Here is a 17,540-nt window from a genome sequence, read left to right on the forward strand (position 1 = left end):
TTACAGTATATTTCTGTTAGAGATATGGTGTTTAGTACATTTAACAGTGAGGAAAAAAAACAATTACAGTGATGGCTTGTATATATATATATATAACAAAATATACTGTAATATATATATATTACAGTATATTTTTGCTACTAACATAGTGCCAGAGTATTTTACAGTGGAGTAATGTAATTTTTTTTAAATAATGTAAAAAAAAAACACTGTAAAAAATACTGTTTTACAGTGTTTCATTGTTACTGAAACTGAATTAACTCATTTATTATTTTATGTCTTTTACTGTCATGGTTTAACAGTTTTTCACCCTAAAATCTACAGACATTTTTTTACAGTGCAGCTCCTCTCCAAACCCCTGAGCTTTAGTTAGGGGCTGAACAAACAAACAAACAAACAAACAAACAAAGACAGACATGTCCAGATATGTAAGCTATGCATAAGACTAATTTATTTCAGGGTCGGTGACGTGCAGAGACACATCTCCAGTTTGCATCAAGCAAAAATTAGAAGATTTACAATAAGCAAAGTTCTGGATCATATCTTTATTTTGGCGGGACTTTTCTTTTCTTAAACGAGAAACAAAAAAGGAATTTGCAAAAAAACAAAAAACAAATTTGGTTTGTTGGTCGTTTTTTCATTTGGGGTTTTTGGTTATTTTGTTTTTTGATGCTGAGAGAAAAATCCATTTCTCCGTTTTTAGTTTAAAATGAAAAAAAGAAAAAGGAGGCACTGTTTCTGTTTTTTTGTATTTTAGTTTTGACAGAAAAAGGGATTTTACTTTGGTGCCCTTCATACAATATTGTTGATAGTCTACTGCGGGTTGCAACTCTTCCTTATTTATTGTTCTAGGGAAAATGTTAAATGCAAATGTATTTGCCTGTAAATTCACTATGTGAACGTGCTTTTAACCCATTCAGGCCTAAAACGCCTGGAAAACCTTTGGGGTTTTAAAAATAAGCCCCTAAAACCTGAAGTTTCTTTTAGTAATTGTATGTCTTTTGTTTTTGGTAATTCTGTGTTTTTTTAAAATAATTTTGTGTCTTTTTGGTAATTTTGTGTCTTTTTTGGTCATTTTGTGTTTTTTTTAAATAATTTTGTGTCTTTTTTGGTAATTTTGTGTCTTTTTGGTCATTTTGTGTCTTTTTTGGTAATTTTGTGTCTTTTTGGTAATTTTGTGTCTTTTTTTGGTAATTTTGTGTCTTTTTGGTCATTTTGTGTCTTTTTTTGTTAATTTTGTGTTTTTTTAATAATTTTGTGTCTTTTTTGGTAATTTTGTGTCTTTTTGGTCATTTTGTGTCTTTTTTTGGTCATTTTGTGTCTTTTTGGTCATTTTGTGTCTTTTTTTGGTAATTTTGTGTCTTTTTGGTCATTTTGTGTCTTTTTCTGGTCATTTTGTGTCTTTTTTTGGTGATGATTTCAAAGTTCTGGAAAAGTCCCATGATGCATTGCGACACTCCCACATGTATTCTGATGCATTTCATCGGCCAAGAGACCGAAAATAGGTGGAAAAAACTACAAATACTTCAAAATGACATATCCTCTTTCCCGGCTCTAATGGGTTAAATGTGTATTATCATTTATTATCTGTATTATTTACTATCTATGTGTCTTTGTCTCCAGACTCACATCCATCACTCCCCCTCTCTGTGTGCTGGAGAACAGCAGTATGTGGACAAGAGGAAACTCATAGTCCTGCAGACTCTCAGAGGGTTTGGAATCAACTGCACCATAGTAAGAACGCTCCTATCTTTAGTTTTTAAAGAAAAATATCTTTGTCAAGGTTCCAGATGTTCAACGTGATGACTTGTCTTTATGTTCTGGATTTGGTAGCTCAGCAACAACTTAAAAATCTGTAAAATACAAAGTAAAGTGTAAGCAGATTGTGGCGGTCTGGATTTATAACATACTAACATGCTGCTTTTAAAAAACAGATTGTTTTATTCAAAATATGCCTGTAAAATATGAATTGATTGTCATTTCTCATTTTTATTTACTCCCAGCAGTCAAATGAGCCGTCATTCCCTTCTCCGTAGTCAAACCATATATATATATATATATATATATATATGTATATACATATACACACACCCTCAGGATGTCCCGCAGCTGACTACAGGACATTCTGATGCATCTTTTCAAAATAAAAGCCCTTTGAAATCTCAGATAATCTGCTATTTTTCCTCTAAAAAAGGCCGTCGGAATGGTTACCGGTTTCAGAAAGGAGGCAGTGTGACTGAAGGGAATTAAAATAACTAATTCATAATAATTTATATAACTTTAATAATAATTAAATAACAAGTAATAACATCATAAATAACAGTAAAACTATAATATGTAAAATCATGATGATAAATAAATAATAAAGACATTCTCTTGTAGGTGCCTGTTGAGTCCAGGCAGCTGTCAGATGAACATATAATAATAATAATAATATCTGCATCATGTGTCCGTCCAGGACTCGGTTCCTCACGTGGCTCTGCTGGCGTCAGGTGGGGGTCAGAGGTCAGCGGTGGGTCTGGTGGGGACCCTGTACCAGATGGAGAAGGAACACCTGTTGGACACTCTGCTCTACCTGGGAGGAGTCTCTGGCTCCACATGGTACCAGGACACAGTTAGACTCATATATATATATATATAGAGGCTCTCAGACTGGAGTTAGTGTATCAGAGCCAGGAAACAGATGCTGCATCAATCCCTGATCCCTCCGCTTTTAATCCTGTTCATGTCATTTTTGGTCATTTGTGTCTTTTTTAAAGTCATTTTGTGTCTTTTTGTGTCTTTTTTAAAGTTATTTTGTCTTTTTTAAGTAATTTTGTGTCTTTTTTTGTCATTTTGTGTCTTTTTATGTCTTTTTTAGTCATTTTGTGTCTTTTTTAAAGTAATTTTGTGTCTTTTTGTGTCTTTTTTAAAGTAATTTTGTGTCTTTTTGTGTCTTTTTTAAAGTTATTTTGTGTCTTTTTTAAGTAATTTTGTGTCTTTTTGTGTCTTTTTTAAAGTTATTTTGTCTTTTTTAAGTAATTTTGTGTCTTTTTTTGTCATTTTGTGTCTTTTTATGTCTTTTTTAGTCATTTTGTGTCTTTTTTAAAGTAATTTTGTGTCTTCTTGTGTCTTTTTTAAAGTAATTTTGTGTCTTTTTGTGTCTTTTTAAAGTTATTTTGTGTCTTTTTTAAGTAATTTTGTGTCTTTTTTTGTCATTTTGTGTCTTTTTATGTCTTTTTTAGTCATTTTGTGTCTTTTTTAAGTAATTTTGTGTCTTTTTTTGTCATTTTGTGTCTTTTTATGTCTTTTTTAGTCATTTTGTGTCTTTTTTAAGTAATTTTGTGTCTTTTTTTGTCATTTTGTGTCTTTTTTATGTCTTTTTTTGTCATTTTGTGTCTTTTTTAAGTAATTTTGTGTCTTTTTTTGTCATTTTGTGTCTTTTTATGTCTTTTTTTTGTCATTTTGTGTCTTTTTTCTAATAATTTTTTAGTAATTTTGGGTCTTTTTAAAGTAATTTTTGTGCCTTTTTTTAGTCATTTTGTGTCTTTTTGTGTCTTTTTTGTCATTTTGTGTCTTTTTTTGTCATTTTGTGTCTTTTATAAATAATTTTGTGTCTTTTTATGTCTTTTTTAGTCATTTTGTGTCTTTTTTGGTCATTTTGTGTATTTTTTGTGTCTTTTTTAAAGTAATTTTGTGTCTTTTTGTGTCTTTTTTAAAGTAATTTTGTGTATTCTGTGTGGTTCTTTTGGTCATTCTGTCTTCTCTTTTTGTGTGTTTTTTTTTTTGTCATTTTGTGTCTTTTTTAGTCATTTTGTGTCTTTTTTAGTCATTGTGTGGGTTTTTTTAGTCATTTTGTGTCTTTTTTTAGTCATTTTGTGTCTTTTTTAGTCATTGTGTGGGTTTTTTTAGTCATTTTGTGTCTTTTTTTAGTCATTTTGTGTCTTTTTTAGTCATTTTGTGTCTTTTTTAGTCATTTTGTGTCTTTTTTAGTCATTTTGTGTCACGCTCAATTAAGAATTTTTAATGTTTCAAATGTGAAAACCGGTTGCAAATATAACATATAAGAGATACAGTTAGGATGATATCTAGTTCTATATTTTTATAGTAAATATGTTTGACATATCTCCATTTTTACTTATTATCATCAAACAAAAACTGGCATGTAGTTTTAAGACTTTCGAGGGAAGTTGACACTTTTTTTCTTGGTTTTTAAGTTTTGACATGATGAAGAAATGATGCTCCGCTGTGTTTCTGGACTCCAGAGGGTTAACTGTTGGTCCAGTCAGTATTCAGTCCTTCGTTCACTGAGTTTTTCTCCATGATGGCGTCTCCTGACCTCCTGTCCCGTCCCTCCAACAGGTCCATGACCTCGGTCTACAGCGACCCCCAGTGGAGTAACAACATGGACACGGCGGTGTCGAGGCTCTCGGGTCCGGGGGTGGAGCTGTCTGAGGCTCTGGCCTGGCTCAACCACCGCTCCAAGGAGGAACACTTCTCTCTGACGGACGTCTGGGGGGTCCTGACCGCCGCCGGCATCATGAAGCAGGTAGCACACACCTGGACTCCCTCATTCACTCTATTAGTCTCTGTGGAGCTACTTCTACACTTTTTAGTCATTTTCATCTCTTTTTTGGTCATTTTGAGTCTTTTTTTTAAAGTCATTTCGTGTCTTTTAAGTAATTTTGGTTCTTTTTTAGTCATTTTGTGCCTTTTTTTAGTCATTTTGTGTCTGTTGTTGGGTCTTTTTGAGTTATTTTATGTCTTTTTTGTGTCATTTTGTGTCTTTTTTAGTCATTTTGTGTCTTTTTTTTAGTCATTTTGTGTCTTTTAAGTAATTTTGGTTCTTTTTTAGTCATTTTGTGTCTTTTTAGTCTTTTTGTGTCTTTTTATGTCTTTTTGTGTATTTTTTTCGTCATTTTGTGTCTTTTTTTCCGTAATTTTGTGTCTTTTTTAGTCATTTTGTGTCTTTTTTTAGTCATTTTGTGTCTTTTTTTCCGTAATTTTGTGTCTTTTTTAGTCATTTTGTGTCTTTTTTTTGTCATTTTGTGTCTTTTTTTGGTCATTTTGTGTCTTTTTTGGTCATTTGTGTCTTTTATTAGTCATTTTGTGTCTTTTTAGTCATTTTGTGTCTTTTTTAGTCATTTTGTGTATTTTTTTGGTCATTTTGTGTCTTTTATTAGTCATTTTGTGTCTTTTTAGTCATTTTGTGTCTTTTTTAGTCATTTTGTGTATTTTTTTGGTCATTTTGTGTCTTTTATTAGTCATTTTGTGTCTTTTCTTAGTCAGTTTGTGTCTTTTTATGTCTTTTTTTAGTCATTTTGTGTCTTTTATTAGTCATTTTGTGTCTTTTCTTAGTCAGTTTGTGTCTTTTTATGTCTTTTTTTAGTCATTTTGTGTCTTTTTTTAGTCATTTTGTGTCTTTTCTTAGTCAGTTTGTGTCTTTTTATGTCTTTTTTATTCATTTTGTGTCTTTTTTATTCATTTTGTATCTTTTATTAGTCATTTTGTGTCTTTTCTTAGTCAGTTTGTGTCTTTTTATGTCTTTTTTATTCATTTTGTGTCTTTTTTGGTCATTTTGTGTCTGCTGTTGTCGTTTTTAGTCATTTTGTGTCTTTTTTAGTCCTTTAGTTGAACATAAAATGTGGTTTTGAATCTTTTTTTTACTTTGAAAACACTATCATGCTCAATAAAAGAATGTAAATGTTGCAAATGTGAACAAAGGTTGTTTTCTAGTCTGGATGTGATTTTTTTTTTTTTTTCATTTTGTGTCTTTTTTAGTCATTTTGTGTATTTTTTTAGTCATTTTGTGTCTTTTCTTAGTCAGTTTGTGTCTTTTTATGTCTTTTTTTAGTCATTTTGTGTCTTTTATTAGTCATTTTGTGTCTTTTTAGTCATTTTGTGTCTTTTTTAGTCATTTTGTGTATTTTTTTGGTCATTTTGTGTCTTTTTAGTCATTTTGTGTCTTTTTTAGTCATTTTGTGTATTTTTTTGGTCATTTTGTGTCTTTTATTAGTCATTTTGTGTCTTTTCTTAGTCAGTTTGTGTCTTTTTATGTCTTTTTTTAGTCATTTTGTGTCTTTTGTTAGTCATTTTGTGTCTTTTCTTAGTCAGTTTGTGTCTTTTTATGTCTTTTTTTAGTCATTTTGTGTCTTTTGTTAGTCATTTTGTGTCTTTTCTTAGTCAGTTTGTGTCTTTTTATGTCTTTTTTATTCATTTTGTGTCTTTTTTATTCATTTTGTGTCTTTTATTAGTCATTTTGTGTCTTTTCTTAGTCAGTTTGTGTCTTTTTATGTCTTTTTTATTCATTTTGTGTCTTTTTTGGTCATTTTGTGTCTGCTGTTGTCGTTTTTAGTCATTTTGTCGAACATAAAATGTGGTTTTGAATCTTTTTTTTACTTTGAAAACACTATCATGCTCAATAAAAGAATGTAAATGTTGCAAATGTGAACAAAGGTTGTTTTCTAGTCTGGATGTGATTTTTTTTTTTTTTTTCATTTTGTGTCTTTTTTAGTCATTTTGTGTCTTTTTTTAGTCATTTTGTGTCTTTTATAAGTCATTTTGTGTCTTTTCTTAGTCAGTTTGTGTCTTTTTATGTCTTTTTTTAGTCATTTTGTGTCTTTTATTAGTCATTTTGTGTCTTTTCTTAGTCATTTTGTGTCTTTTTATGTCTTTTTTTAGTCATTTTGTGTCTTTTATTAGTCATTTTGTGTCTTTTATTAGTCATTTTGTGTCTTTTATAAGTCATTTTGTGTCTTTTTTTTGTCATTTTGTGCCTTTTTTTTGTCATTTTGTGCCTTTTTTTTGTCATTTTGTGTCTTTTTTTAGTCATTTTGTGTCTTTTTTAGTCATTTTGTGTCTTTTTTTAGTCATTTTGTGTCTTTTATAAGTAATTTTGTGTCTTTTTTTTGTCATTTTGTGCCTTTTTTTTTTTAGTCATTTTGTGTCTTTTTTTAGTCATTTTGTGTCTTTTTTTAGTCATTTTGTGTCTTTTTTAGTCATTTTGTGTCTTTTTTTAGTCATTTTGTGTCTTTTATAAGTAATTTTGTGTCTTTTTTTGGTCATTTTGTGTCTTTTTTTAGTCATTTTGTGTCTTTTTTTAGTCATTTTGTGTCTTTTTTAGTCATTTTGTGTCTTTTATAAGTAATTTTGTGTCTTTTTTTTGTCATTTTGTGCCTTTTTTTTTTGTCATTTTGTGTCTTTTTTTAGTCATTTTGTGTCTTTTTTTAGTCATTTTGTGTCTTTTTTAGTCATTTTGTGTCTTTTTTTTGTCATTTTGTGTCTTTTATAAGTAATTTTGTGTCTTTTTGTTGGTTATTTTGATACTGCGTCCAGCGGCCCCAGGTAATTAGAGTTAGAGACCCCTGCATTAAACTGTCAGAAGGCTTTTAAACCAATGAAGGGGTGTTGTCTTTGACCAGATGGACCTGAGGAACCTTTCAGACGAGGCCAGCAGGGACGCCACCAACCCGTACCCCGTCTACTGCGCCATAGAGAAGACCTGCTTCTCTAACGGGCCTGTCCAAGGTTTCTTCATATTTACCTGTCAGGATAGTTTATGAGGTAATGACTTGTAAACGTGAACAGGCTTTCTGTCTCTCAGGGAAATGGTTTGAGGTGACTCCTCATGAGGCAGGTTTCACAGAGTTGGGCCTTTTCGTTGAAACTTCTCTCCTCGGGAGCAAATTTGAGAACGGACAGCTGCTGGAACAGAAGCCAGAGATGGACATGGTCCGACTACAAGGTATGGACACACAGCAAGTTATTATAGAGAACGAAAACTAACAAAATAACAAAAACTAGAATTGAAAAAAACGTTTTCGTTAACTGAAATAAAAATAAAAACGAGAGTTTCTTAAAAAACGATAACTAACTGAAACTGTAGTGGGTTTTTTTTTGGTCTTTTGTGGTTACAAACTAACTAAAATTATAGTGAAAATGTCCTTCGTTTCCGTCTTTGTCAACTTTTTTCATCCGTAAACCTTTTTGGTTGATATGAAATCTATTTCATCTATCTGGTTTTATGACTAATAAAAACTAAACTAAAACTAATAACTAATAACTAATATTTTTAAGCAAAAATACAGCCAATTTTTTGTACTTTTTTTTCTTGTTTTGAAGAGCTGACTGTTTGCAGTGTGGACAGCTGTCAGCCTTTTCTCTGTATCTCGATAAACCAGAGCAAAAAAACCCTAATCCAATCAGTAAAAGACCTGTTATCAAGGTTCTGAATAGATAGAGATCTTCTATATCCTCCACGGAAAGAGCCATCAAAAGTGGATCAGTTGAGTAACTAATCCACTTTCTCACATTCATGTTGATGTAGTTTGGTTAGATTTGTTTACACATTTTGATCTTAAGTATTGCAAAAGCCTTGTTTTTTGATTACCTCAGCTTATTTCAAGTGTCAGAATTTTGTGTCCATGTTATATTCTATCACTCGCTGATGAAGCGTCAAAAAAAGGTGCAGAAAAGGTTTTTTTTCTTGGTTTGCGTCCCATCATGTGTTGTGTCTGTGACACCATGCAGGGGTTCTAGGCTGTGCACTGGCTCATGAAGAGACAATCAAAGACTATCTGCCTCCCTGGCTGCAAGGTAAGCACAGGTTATAATCATCATACATTAGAGATGTGTCTCTAGAAGCTGTAGAGGTGAATGTCTTGCTGTGTGTTTCAGTGCTTGGACAGGTAGATGATGCTGGTAAAGAGTACCTGCGCCTCTATCTGGCCCTGGATGCTCTGCTCGGCCTGGTCAAAGGCACCGTAAAGGATCCAGGTTCTCTGTCTTACCTGGACAACCTGCAGAAAGCACTTGAAGGTACGAGGACGACCAGGACCCAGCTCACATGACTGACATTAAAAATAACAGAACAATCTAATTGTTTTGGTTGCTGGAAGAATGTTTTTATATCTGGTGAAATAATGAAACAGGAAATGTTAAAATGCCACAGTGAGGCTCCACACTGTTAAAAAGGTGTTTAAAAACCAGATCAAACAGTAAATCTAAAGGTCTAAAACCAGATCAAACAGTAAATCTAAAGGTCTAAAACCAGATCAAACAGTAAATCTAAAGGTCTAAAACCAGATCAAATAGTAAATCTAAAGGTCTAAAACCAGATCAAACAGTAAATCTAAAGGTCTAAAACCAGATCAAACAGTAAATCTAAAGGTCTAAAACCAGATCAAACAGTAAATCTAAAGGTCTAAAACCAGATCAAACAGTAAATCTAAAGGTCTAAAACCAGATCAAACAGTAAATCTAAAGGTCTAAAACCAGATCAAACAGTAAATCTAAAGGTCTAAAACCAGATCAAACAGTAAATCTAAAGGTCTAAAACCAGATCAAACAGTAAATCTAAAGGTCTAAAACCAGATCAAACAGTAAATCTAAAGGTCTAAAACCAGATCAAACAGTAAATCTAAAGGTCTAAAACCAGATCAAACAGTAAATCTAAAGGTCTAAAACCAGATCAAACAGTAAATCTAAAGGTCTAAAACCAGATCAAACAGTAAATCTAAAGGTCTAAAACCAGATCAAACAGTAAATCTAAAGGTCTAAAACCAGATCAAACAGTAAATCTAAAGGTCTAAAACCAGATCAAACAGTAAATCTGAGGGAAATGATCTTGCTGCATGGACAGATAATTTACCTTGACAAGATTTATTAAATTAAGATTATTAAATCTAGAAATAAGCATGTTGAACACTTAAAATAAGAAATTAACTCTTAAAACCAGATAAAGTAAAGCTGCCAGCAGTGATGAACTGGCCCGAGCAGAGTGACCTGATGATTATTTGGTTCTTACCAAGATAAAAAAAAAAAACTTTTTGTGTCTTTTTTTGGTGAGAGTTAATTTATTATTTTAAGTGTTCAACATGCTTATTTCTAGATTTAATAATCTTAATTTAATAAATCTTGTCAAGGTAAATAATCTGTCCATGCAGCAAGATCATTTCCCTCAGATTTACTGTTTGATCTGGTTTTAGACCTTTAGATTTACTGTTTGATCTGGTTTTAGACCTTTAGATTTACTGTTTGATCTGGTTTTAGACCTTTAGATTTACTGTTTGATCTGGTTTTAGACCTTTAGATTTACTGTTTGATCTGGTTTTAGACCTTTAGATTTACTGTTTGATCTGGTTTTTAGACCTTTAGATTTACTGTTTGATCTGGTTTTAGACCTTTAGATTTACTGTTTGATCTGGTTTTAGACCTTTAGATTTACTGTTTGATCTGGTTTTAGACCTTTAGATTTACTGTTTGATCTGGTTTTAGACCTTTAGATTTACTGTTTGATCTGGTTTTAGACCTTCAGATTTACTGTTTGATCTGGTTTTTAGACTAAACACCTTTTTACCTTAGTCATTCTTCACTAAAACTGAGTATTTTTTCTCTAAATATATACATATATTTAATAATCTTCAGCTTAATTTGCTAAAAGTAAGAAAACAAAATATGTAATTGCTTATATTTAGTGTATTTCACTTATTTTGAGGCTGTAAAAGGTTAAACATTTTTAAGTAACCTTAAGCATTTTATGCTTATTTTATGCTTATGTTTACTATATTTCACATATTTCTGGCCTGTAATAAGTTACTTTTTAAGTAAACTGATCTTAAAACCAGCATTTTCGGCTTATTTTAAGCTTTCTAAATGCATCAGTAGACATGCTTAATTCTAGATTTAATAATCTTAATTTAAGAAATATTTTTTTTTTAGACACACCTTTTTTATTAATAGATTTTCCCCCCAGATAAGATCCGTGTTGAGTCAGCGTGGCTGGAGTCACAGACTCCGGAGGACAGGAAGAGTTTTTCTCAGCAGTGGAGTCGGGAGCTGCTAGCGGTGGTCGAGGCGTGGAAACAGAGTCTGGAGGACGGAGACTTCAAAACTCACAGTCAGTGTCCAATAAAGCTGTGGACGAGCACACCACATATACACTACTGGTCAAAAGTTTTAGAACACTCCAACTTTTCCAGAATTTTATTGCAAATGATGCAGTTTAATGTCTCAGTGTACTCTGAAATTAATGCATATAACAAATAAACAATTGAAGTTAACCCTATAAAGCCAATTGTATCATATTTGATACACAAGTTTTTGAGACCTATACATCATCAGTGTGATATTTTTTTCCTGAAAAACCTGATGTATACATGTGTTGAAGAAAAAAAACTGAGCACCAAATTGCACAAAAATACAAGATATAGCAAAATTTATATGCAGGTTCCACTGGTGGATCAGTCATTGCTGCGTGAAAACTTCATATCAGCAGATGTATGATGTTGTGTTATATGGAAAAAAATATTTTGCATGTTTGAGGAAAATGTTAAAAGAAAGTAAAGCCTTAAAAGGTTAAAAATGTTGGGTTTTATATGTTTTTGTTAGTTCAAGAAAAACAAACTGTGAGCAACAAATTGCACAAAAAGAACTGATGTATCAAATATGATAGAAATTAGAATCATATATCCCTATTGTTTTTGGATTTTTTTTAAATTATCTGTCAGCAGGTTCAATAAACACTCCAGTTTAAAAAAAAGAAGAATTTTCTGGCAATTATTTAATGGTTCAGGCTTTATAGGGTTAAAAAAATAAATCATAGAATCAGTTTAGAAAGGAAAATGTATTCTAACCTGCTGACTCATGGAAGTATCAACCTTAACAGATAGAACAGCTGAACACACTCAATGGAAACCAAATATTCTTCAGAAAGTTCTTCCCAACTCTGTTGCAGAAGTTCCCTTAAATGTGGAGCAACTTATAGGTTGTAAGTGATCAAGAAAATGTGATTTTGAATATTTTTTTTAACTTTCAAAATGTGAATCATGCTCAATAAAGGATTTTAAATGATGCAAATATGAACAAAGTTAAGTCACTAGTTATCAGTTAGAATACACTAATTCTAAGGTATTTGTGGTTCATTGAGATTTGATATTTTTACTGGTTTTGGAAAGTCTTGACAAGACACATTTTATTCTTCCATTGGCAGATAATTTTACTATTTTTAAGCAAAATACAGCCAATTTTTGTACTTTTTTCTTGTTTTTAAGCTACAACTTGTAGGTTGTAAGTGATCAAGAAAAGTTGGGACACCTGTAGGAATTGGTAGCAACTTAGCAACTTTCAAGGCTTGATCAACCTCCGTTGCTGCAGAACTGCTTTAAGTTGTTAACCCATTTCTTGTTCCCTGAAAAAGGCCTTTTTCTATAATTATGAAATGTACATTATCTTTCAGTTTTGGTTAAGCTTACCTTTTTTTATTTACCTCTGGCAGTTCACCACTTACCTTTGGACCCTTTCAAGCTGTTCATTTGACTTGAACTGCTTGAATTTCAATAAAAAACTGGAAAAATTGGGGTGTTCTAAAACTTTTGATCGGTAGTGTAGATAATGAGATCTAAACATCTCCTCTATGTTTCTTCTTCTTCTCAGTCACCATGGTTACAGAGAAAGTCCTTCCCATGATTATGAAATGGGAGTGGGGAACGACTGGAAACTTCCTTTACAAATACCAAGGTGAGACAAATAATAGCAATTAACTTTTTAAAAAAAAGTAAAATATTATAATATTGTTTTGGCTATCTCTATGAAAAGTTATGGTTTATCATGGAAAACATGCTTTTGAGATGATGATGAGATGAGATTCAACTTTATTGTCATTGAACAGAGGACAATGAAATGAATCAACCCGTCCAAACATATACATAAACATACATATAATATGACAGAGGGCTGGACGGGAAGACGGGAGACTTTTGGAGACTCGTTCTCTCTTCTTAACGAGCCGTGTTAACTAGAGAGAGATGATTGTCCTCCCAGTTCAAATATCCCATCATGCCCCTGGATACCACTAACATCACACCTTTCACTGTCCAGACTAACTAGTTTGTTAGTTTGTCACTTCCAAATGTATCAATAACTAGTCACTATGGCAAAGGTCTCAAACTCAAATTACCTGGGGGCCGCTGGAGGCAGTATCAAAATGACCAAAAAAAGACACAAAATTACCAAAAAAGACACAAAATTACCAAAAAAAGACACAAAATGACCAAAGAAAGACACAAAATGACAGAAAAAAAACTAAATTGCTTAAAAAAAGGCACAAAATGACCAAAAAAATAAAAACAAAATGACCAAAAAAAGACACAAAATTACAAAAAAAGACACAAAATTACTAAAAAAGACACAAAATTACTAAAAAAAAGACACAAAATTACTGTAAAAACACAAAACTACTACAAGAGACACAAAAATTATCAGAAAAAGACAAAATTATTAGAAAAAGGGCACAAAATGTTTTAGAAAGACACAAAATTAAAAAAAAGGCATAAAATTACAAAAAAAGACGTAAAATTACTTTTTTTTTTTTAAAAAGACGCAAAATTATTTTAAAAAGACAAAATTATTTTAAAAAAGACACAGAATTACTAAAAAAAAGACACTTTTTTTAAAAAAGACGCAAAATTATTTAAAAAAAGATGCAAAATTATTTAAAAAAGACACAGAATTATCAAAAAAAGTAATTAAAGGGACCTTCCACACACAACACGGTAAAGTGCCATTCATATAAAACTTACAATAAACTTTTATATCAAGGTGGGGGCCACAAAATATCATCACGAGGGCCACAATTGGCCTGCGGGCCGCCAGTTTGAGACCCCTGCACTATGGCAATGATAACAGCTGTCAATAACATGTTGAATACCTTTAGCCAGCAGTGAGTTGTTACTATCATCTCCTGAGGTCAGATGTGCTGCTTGTTTATTTACTTATTTATTTAAATAATTAAGTTTCATAGAACATCGCCTGAAGTTTTTAACTCTGTTGCCGGGCAGATCCCAAGGTTCCAGCCTGCCTTCAGACTGCAGAAAGGTTACACCTGGTAGACGCTGGATTCCTGGTGAACGTAGCATACCCGTCGTTCCTGGGAGACAAACGAGACATCGACCTCATCATCGCACCAGAGTACAGCGCTGGAGTCATGTTCGAGGTAAAGTACAGTGCTCGAGGTAAAGTACAGTGTTGGAGGTAAAGTACAGCGTTTGAGGTAAAGTACAGCGTTGGAGGTAAAGTACAGTGTTGGAGGTAAAGTAGAGTGTTTGAGGTAGAGTACAGTGTTGGAGGTAAAGTACAGTGTTGGAGGTAAAGTACAGTGTTCGAGGTAAAGTACAGTGTTGGAGGTAAAGTACAGTGTTGGAGGTAAAGTAGAGTGTTTGAGGTAGAGTACAGTGTTGGAGGTAAAGTACAGTGTTTGAGGTAAAGTACAGTGTTTGAGGTAAAGTACAGTGTTGGAGGTAAAGTACAGTGTTTGAGGTAAAGTACAGTGTTGGAGGTAAAGTACAGTGTTTGAGGTAAAGTACAGTGTTTGAGGTAAAGTACAGTGTTGGAGGTAAAGTACAGCGTTTGAGGTAAAGTACAGCGTTTGAGGTAAAGTACAGCGTTTGAGGTAAAGTACAGTGTTGGAGGTAAAGTACAGTGTTTGAGGTAAAGTACAGTGTTCGTGTTTATGTGTTTTTTTGTGTTTTTTGTATGTTTTTGGTGTGTTTTGAGTGTGTTTTTCTGTGTGTTTTTTGTAATTTTTTGTTTTTGTGTGTTATTATGTGTGACATTTGTAATTTTTTTGTGTGTTTTTGTGTGCTTATGTGTTTTTGTATGTTTTTGGTGTGTTTTGAGTGTGTGTGTGTGTGTTTTTTTGTAATTTTGTGTGTTTTTGTGTTTTTTTAGTGGGGTTTTTGTGTTTTTTGTGTTTTTTTGTGTTTTTGTGTGTTATTATGTGTGATATTTGTAATTTTGTGTGTGTTTTATGTGTGTTTTTGTAGCTAATTTTTGTTTTGTTTTTGTGTGTTTCTATGTGTGTTTATGTGTGCTTTCATGTTTTCTCAATCTTTCATGAGATTTGTAATTCTGTGTTTGTTTTTGGTGTGTTTTATATGTGTTTTTGTAGCTATTTTTTGGTTTTGTTTTGTGTGTTTCTGTGTGTTTTTTGTATTTTTGTGTAAAAAACACACAGAAACAAACACATAAAAGCACACGCTTTTATGTGTGTTTTTGTACTTTTTGTGTGTTATGTGTGATACCTGTAATTTTGTGTGTGTTTGGTGTGTTGTTCAAAATGTTGATCCAGTAAGTCAAAATGAAACAAATAATAATCAGGTCATACAGGTGAGGTTGTGGTGAAAACATTGATACCAACACGTCATGGTGAAGAAGTCCAAAACCGATAAAAGAGCCCCAAACTAAAAGGGTTAAATAATTAGCAGTAGACTAACAGAAGCAGGTTTGTCCAATAAAACATGAACATGTTTACTCCACCCTCTGCTCCTCCACAGACTCTGACTCTTGCCAGAGACTATGCAGCCCAGCTGAACAAGTCTTTCCCAGAGATAGATGATAAAATGCTGCAGGAGAGGGACTGGCCCAGGGACATCTACGTGTTGGAGGGGAAAGACAACCAGATGACCGTTATTTTCATGCCACTCTTCAACAGAAACAACTGCAAAGGTTTGTGACACAGCAGCCTGTCTGTCTGACTGTCTGACTGTCTGTCTGTCTGTCTGTCTGACTGTCTGTCTGTCTGACTGGAGCCTGCTGCTATAAAGAGTAAAAGGTCTGAGTGCTGTCACCTCGTAGAACAGTAAACCTTTCTACAGTGCTAATGAGCAAAAGTTATAGGACTGTTTCCACTACAGTCCAGTTCCCAGAATGAGGATCTCACTCGCCGAAACGCCCCTAATCTGAATATGAGCCGTCCTAGAGGACTTTTGTCTGGACTTTTTTAGTCCCTGTAGTAGAGCAGAGTCTTTATTCTCCCCTGAAAACAGCCTGGTTGCTGATTGGATAGAACACTAAACAGGATGTGACATATTACTGGACGCCACAACAACACGCGCCATTTGTAAAGCAGTGTTGCCAACTTGGCGACTTTGTTGCTATATTTTGCCATTACTATTATTACTATATACTGTATGTACTATTATTATTATACCGGCCTTTATTATTATTATTATATATTATTATTATTATTATTATTATTATATATCATATTATTTTACTTATTTTTACTTTATTTATATTTTTCATTTTACTTTTATATTGTTATCTATTATTACATATTATATTATATATATTATATACTGTACTATTATTATTATTATTATTATTATTATTATATACCGTCTAGCATTGTTGCCTTCGTATCATATCACCAGTTTAATTATTACCATCATCCTACCAACTGATGTTCTTTTTTTTTAACTTCTTAAGTGTCCTTGTTCTATTCTGTTTTTTTTTTCTATTGTTGTTTTTATTTATTCTACCTCAGTATTTTATTCTATTGTATTTTATTGTACTTAATTACCGGACTGCTGTGACAACCGAATTTCCCTTCAGGGATGAATAAAGTAATCTATCTATCTATCTATCTATCTATCTATCTATCTATCTATCTATCTATCTATCTATCTATCTATCTATCTATCTATCTATCTATCTATCTATCTATCTATCTATCTATCTATCTATCTATCTATCTATCTATCTATCTATCTATCTATCTATCTATCTATCTATCTATCTATCTATCTAGCGACTTTTCAGAATCCCTTAGAGACTATTTTTCATAAAAGAGACAAATCCGGCGACTTTTTCTGGATCTAATTCACGATGTTTATGAGCGGAGACGCTGTGCATAATTAGCCATGCTGGTTTGTTTATAATCAGCGGACACAGTTGAGTCTCTCGTGTTTAATCCGTCGCGTCGATCTCAAACCAGGCGTCACCTCCAGAGTCTCTAAATCCCTCTGGGGACCTTTTTGTAATGGAGACACGCTGATATAGGGTCCTCACACTGTCAGAGCTCGGGCCGTCAATATTTGTGCTGATATTACAAAACAGGCTTTTAGCAAGTTGCCAAGAAAGGTAGCAGAAGCTTAAAACAGATCTTCTCTTTGCTGTAGATGCAGCGGAGGTGAAAGCTCGGATGGAGGAGTTCTCCACCTTCCAGCGTCCCTTCAGCCAGCAGAAGATCAACTTTGTGTTGGAGACGGCTAAAGCTAACATAAAGAACAACAAGCAGACTATAATGACGGAGGTATACAAGGCTTCTGTCCGCCGACACAGCAAGAGATGAGAAGGAACATCAGAATTACTAGAAAAAAACTTTCCGATCAAAAAATTCAAATTTACAAGAAAAAAATCAAAAATTTAAGAGAAAATAATACAAAATAATGATAAAAAAAATCAAAAATTTATGAGAAAAAGACAAATTTTCAAGGAAAAATCTAAAATTTATGGTAAAAAAACCTAAAAATTAATGAGATGAAAATCCCAAATTTAAGAGAAAAAAAATCTCCAATTTATGATCAAAAAATTTAAATTTACAAGAAAAAAAAATCACAAATTTAAGAGAAAAAAATCTCAAATTTATGATAAAAAAATTCAAATTTGTAAGATAAAAAGAAGACAAATCTCAGAAAAAAATCACAGATTTAAGAGAAAAAAATCTCATGAGTGTAAATGGATTTATCATCCTTTGTTACCAAGAAAATACATAAAATGACCAA

At 32.5% G+C, this 17,540-nt stretch overlaps 1 protein-coding gene across 1 annotated transcript in view; it reads left to right on the forward strand.

Annotated features, from left to right (window-relative positions):
• LOC131984181 (cytosolic phospholipase A2 gamma-like) overlaps positions 1-17,113 on the forward strand; it is a 19,658-nt gene extending 2,545 nt beyond the window's left edge. The window contains exons 2-13 of the mRNA XM_059349083.1: positions 1,624-1,734; positions 2,459-2,601; positions 4,342-4,528; positions 7,401-7,506; positions 7,583-7,723; positions 8,509-8,574; positions 8,656-8,796; positions 10,733-10,876; positions 12,412-12,495; positions 13,815-13,969; positions 15,309-15,480; positions 16,935-17,113. Of these exons, the coding sequence (XP_059205066.1) occupies positions 1,624-1,734; positions 2,459-2,601; positions 4,342-4,528; positions 7,401-7,506; positions 7,583-7,723; positions 8,509-8,574; positions 8,656-8,796; positions 10,733-10,876; positions 12,412-12,495; positions 13,815-13,969; positions 15,309-15,480; positions 16,935-17,107 (1,623 nt within the window). The 3' untranslated portion in view covers positions 17,108-17,113. The remainder of the gene's footprint in view (positions 1-1,623; positions 1,735-2,458; positions 2,602-4,341; positions 4,529-7,400; positions 7,507-7,582; positions 7,724-8,508; positions 8,575-8,655; positions 8,797-10,732; positions 10,877-12,411; positions 12,496-13,814; positions 13,970-15,308; positions 15,481-16,934) is intronic.
• Positions 17,114-17,540: the final 427 nt, after the last annotated feature.

The sequence above is a fragment of the Centropristis striata genome, chromosome 13 (genome assembly GCF_030273125.1).
Source record: "Centropristis striata isolate RG_2023a ecotype Rhode Island chromosome 13, C.striata_1.0, whole genome shotgun sequence".
Lineage (NCBI taxonomy): Eukaryota > Metazoa > Chordata > Actinopteri > Perciformes > Serranidae > Centropristis > Centropristis striata.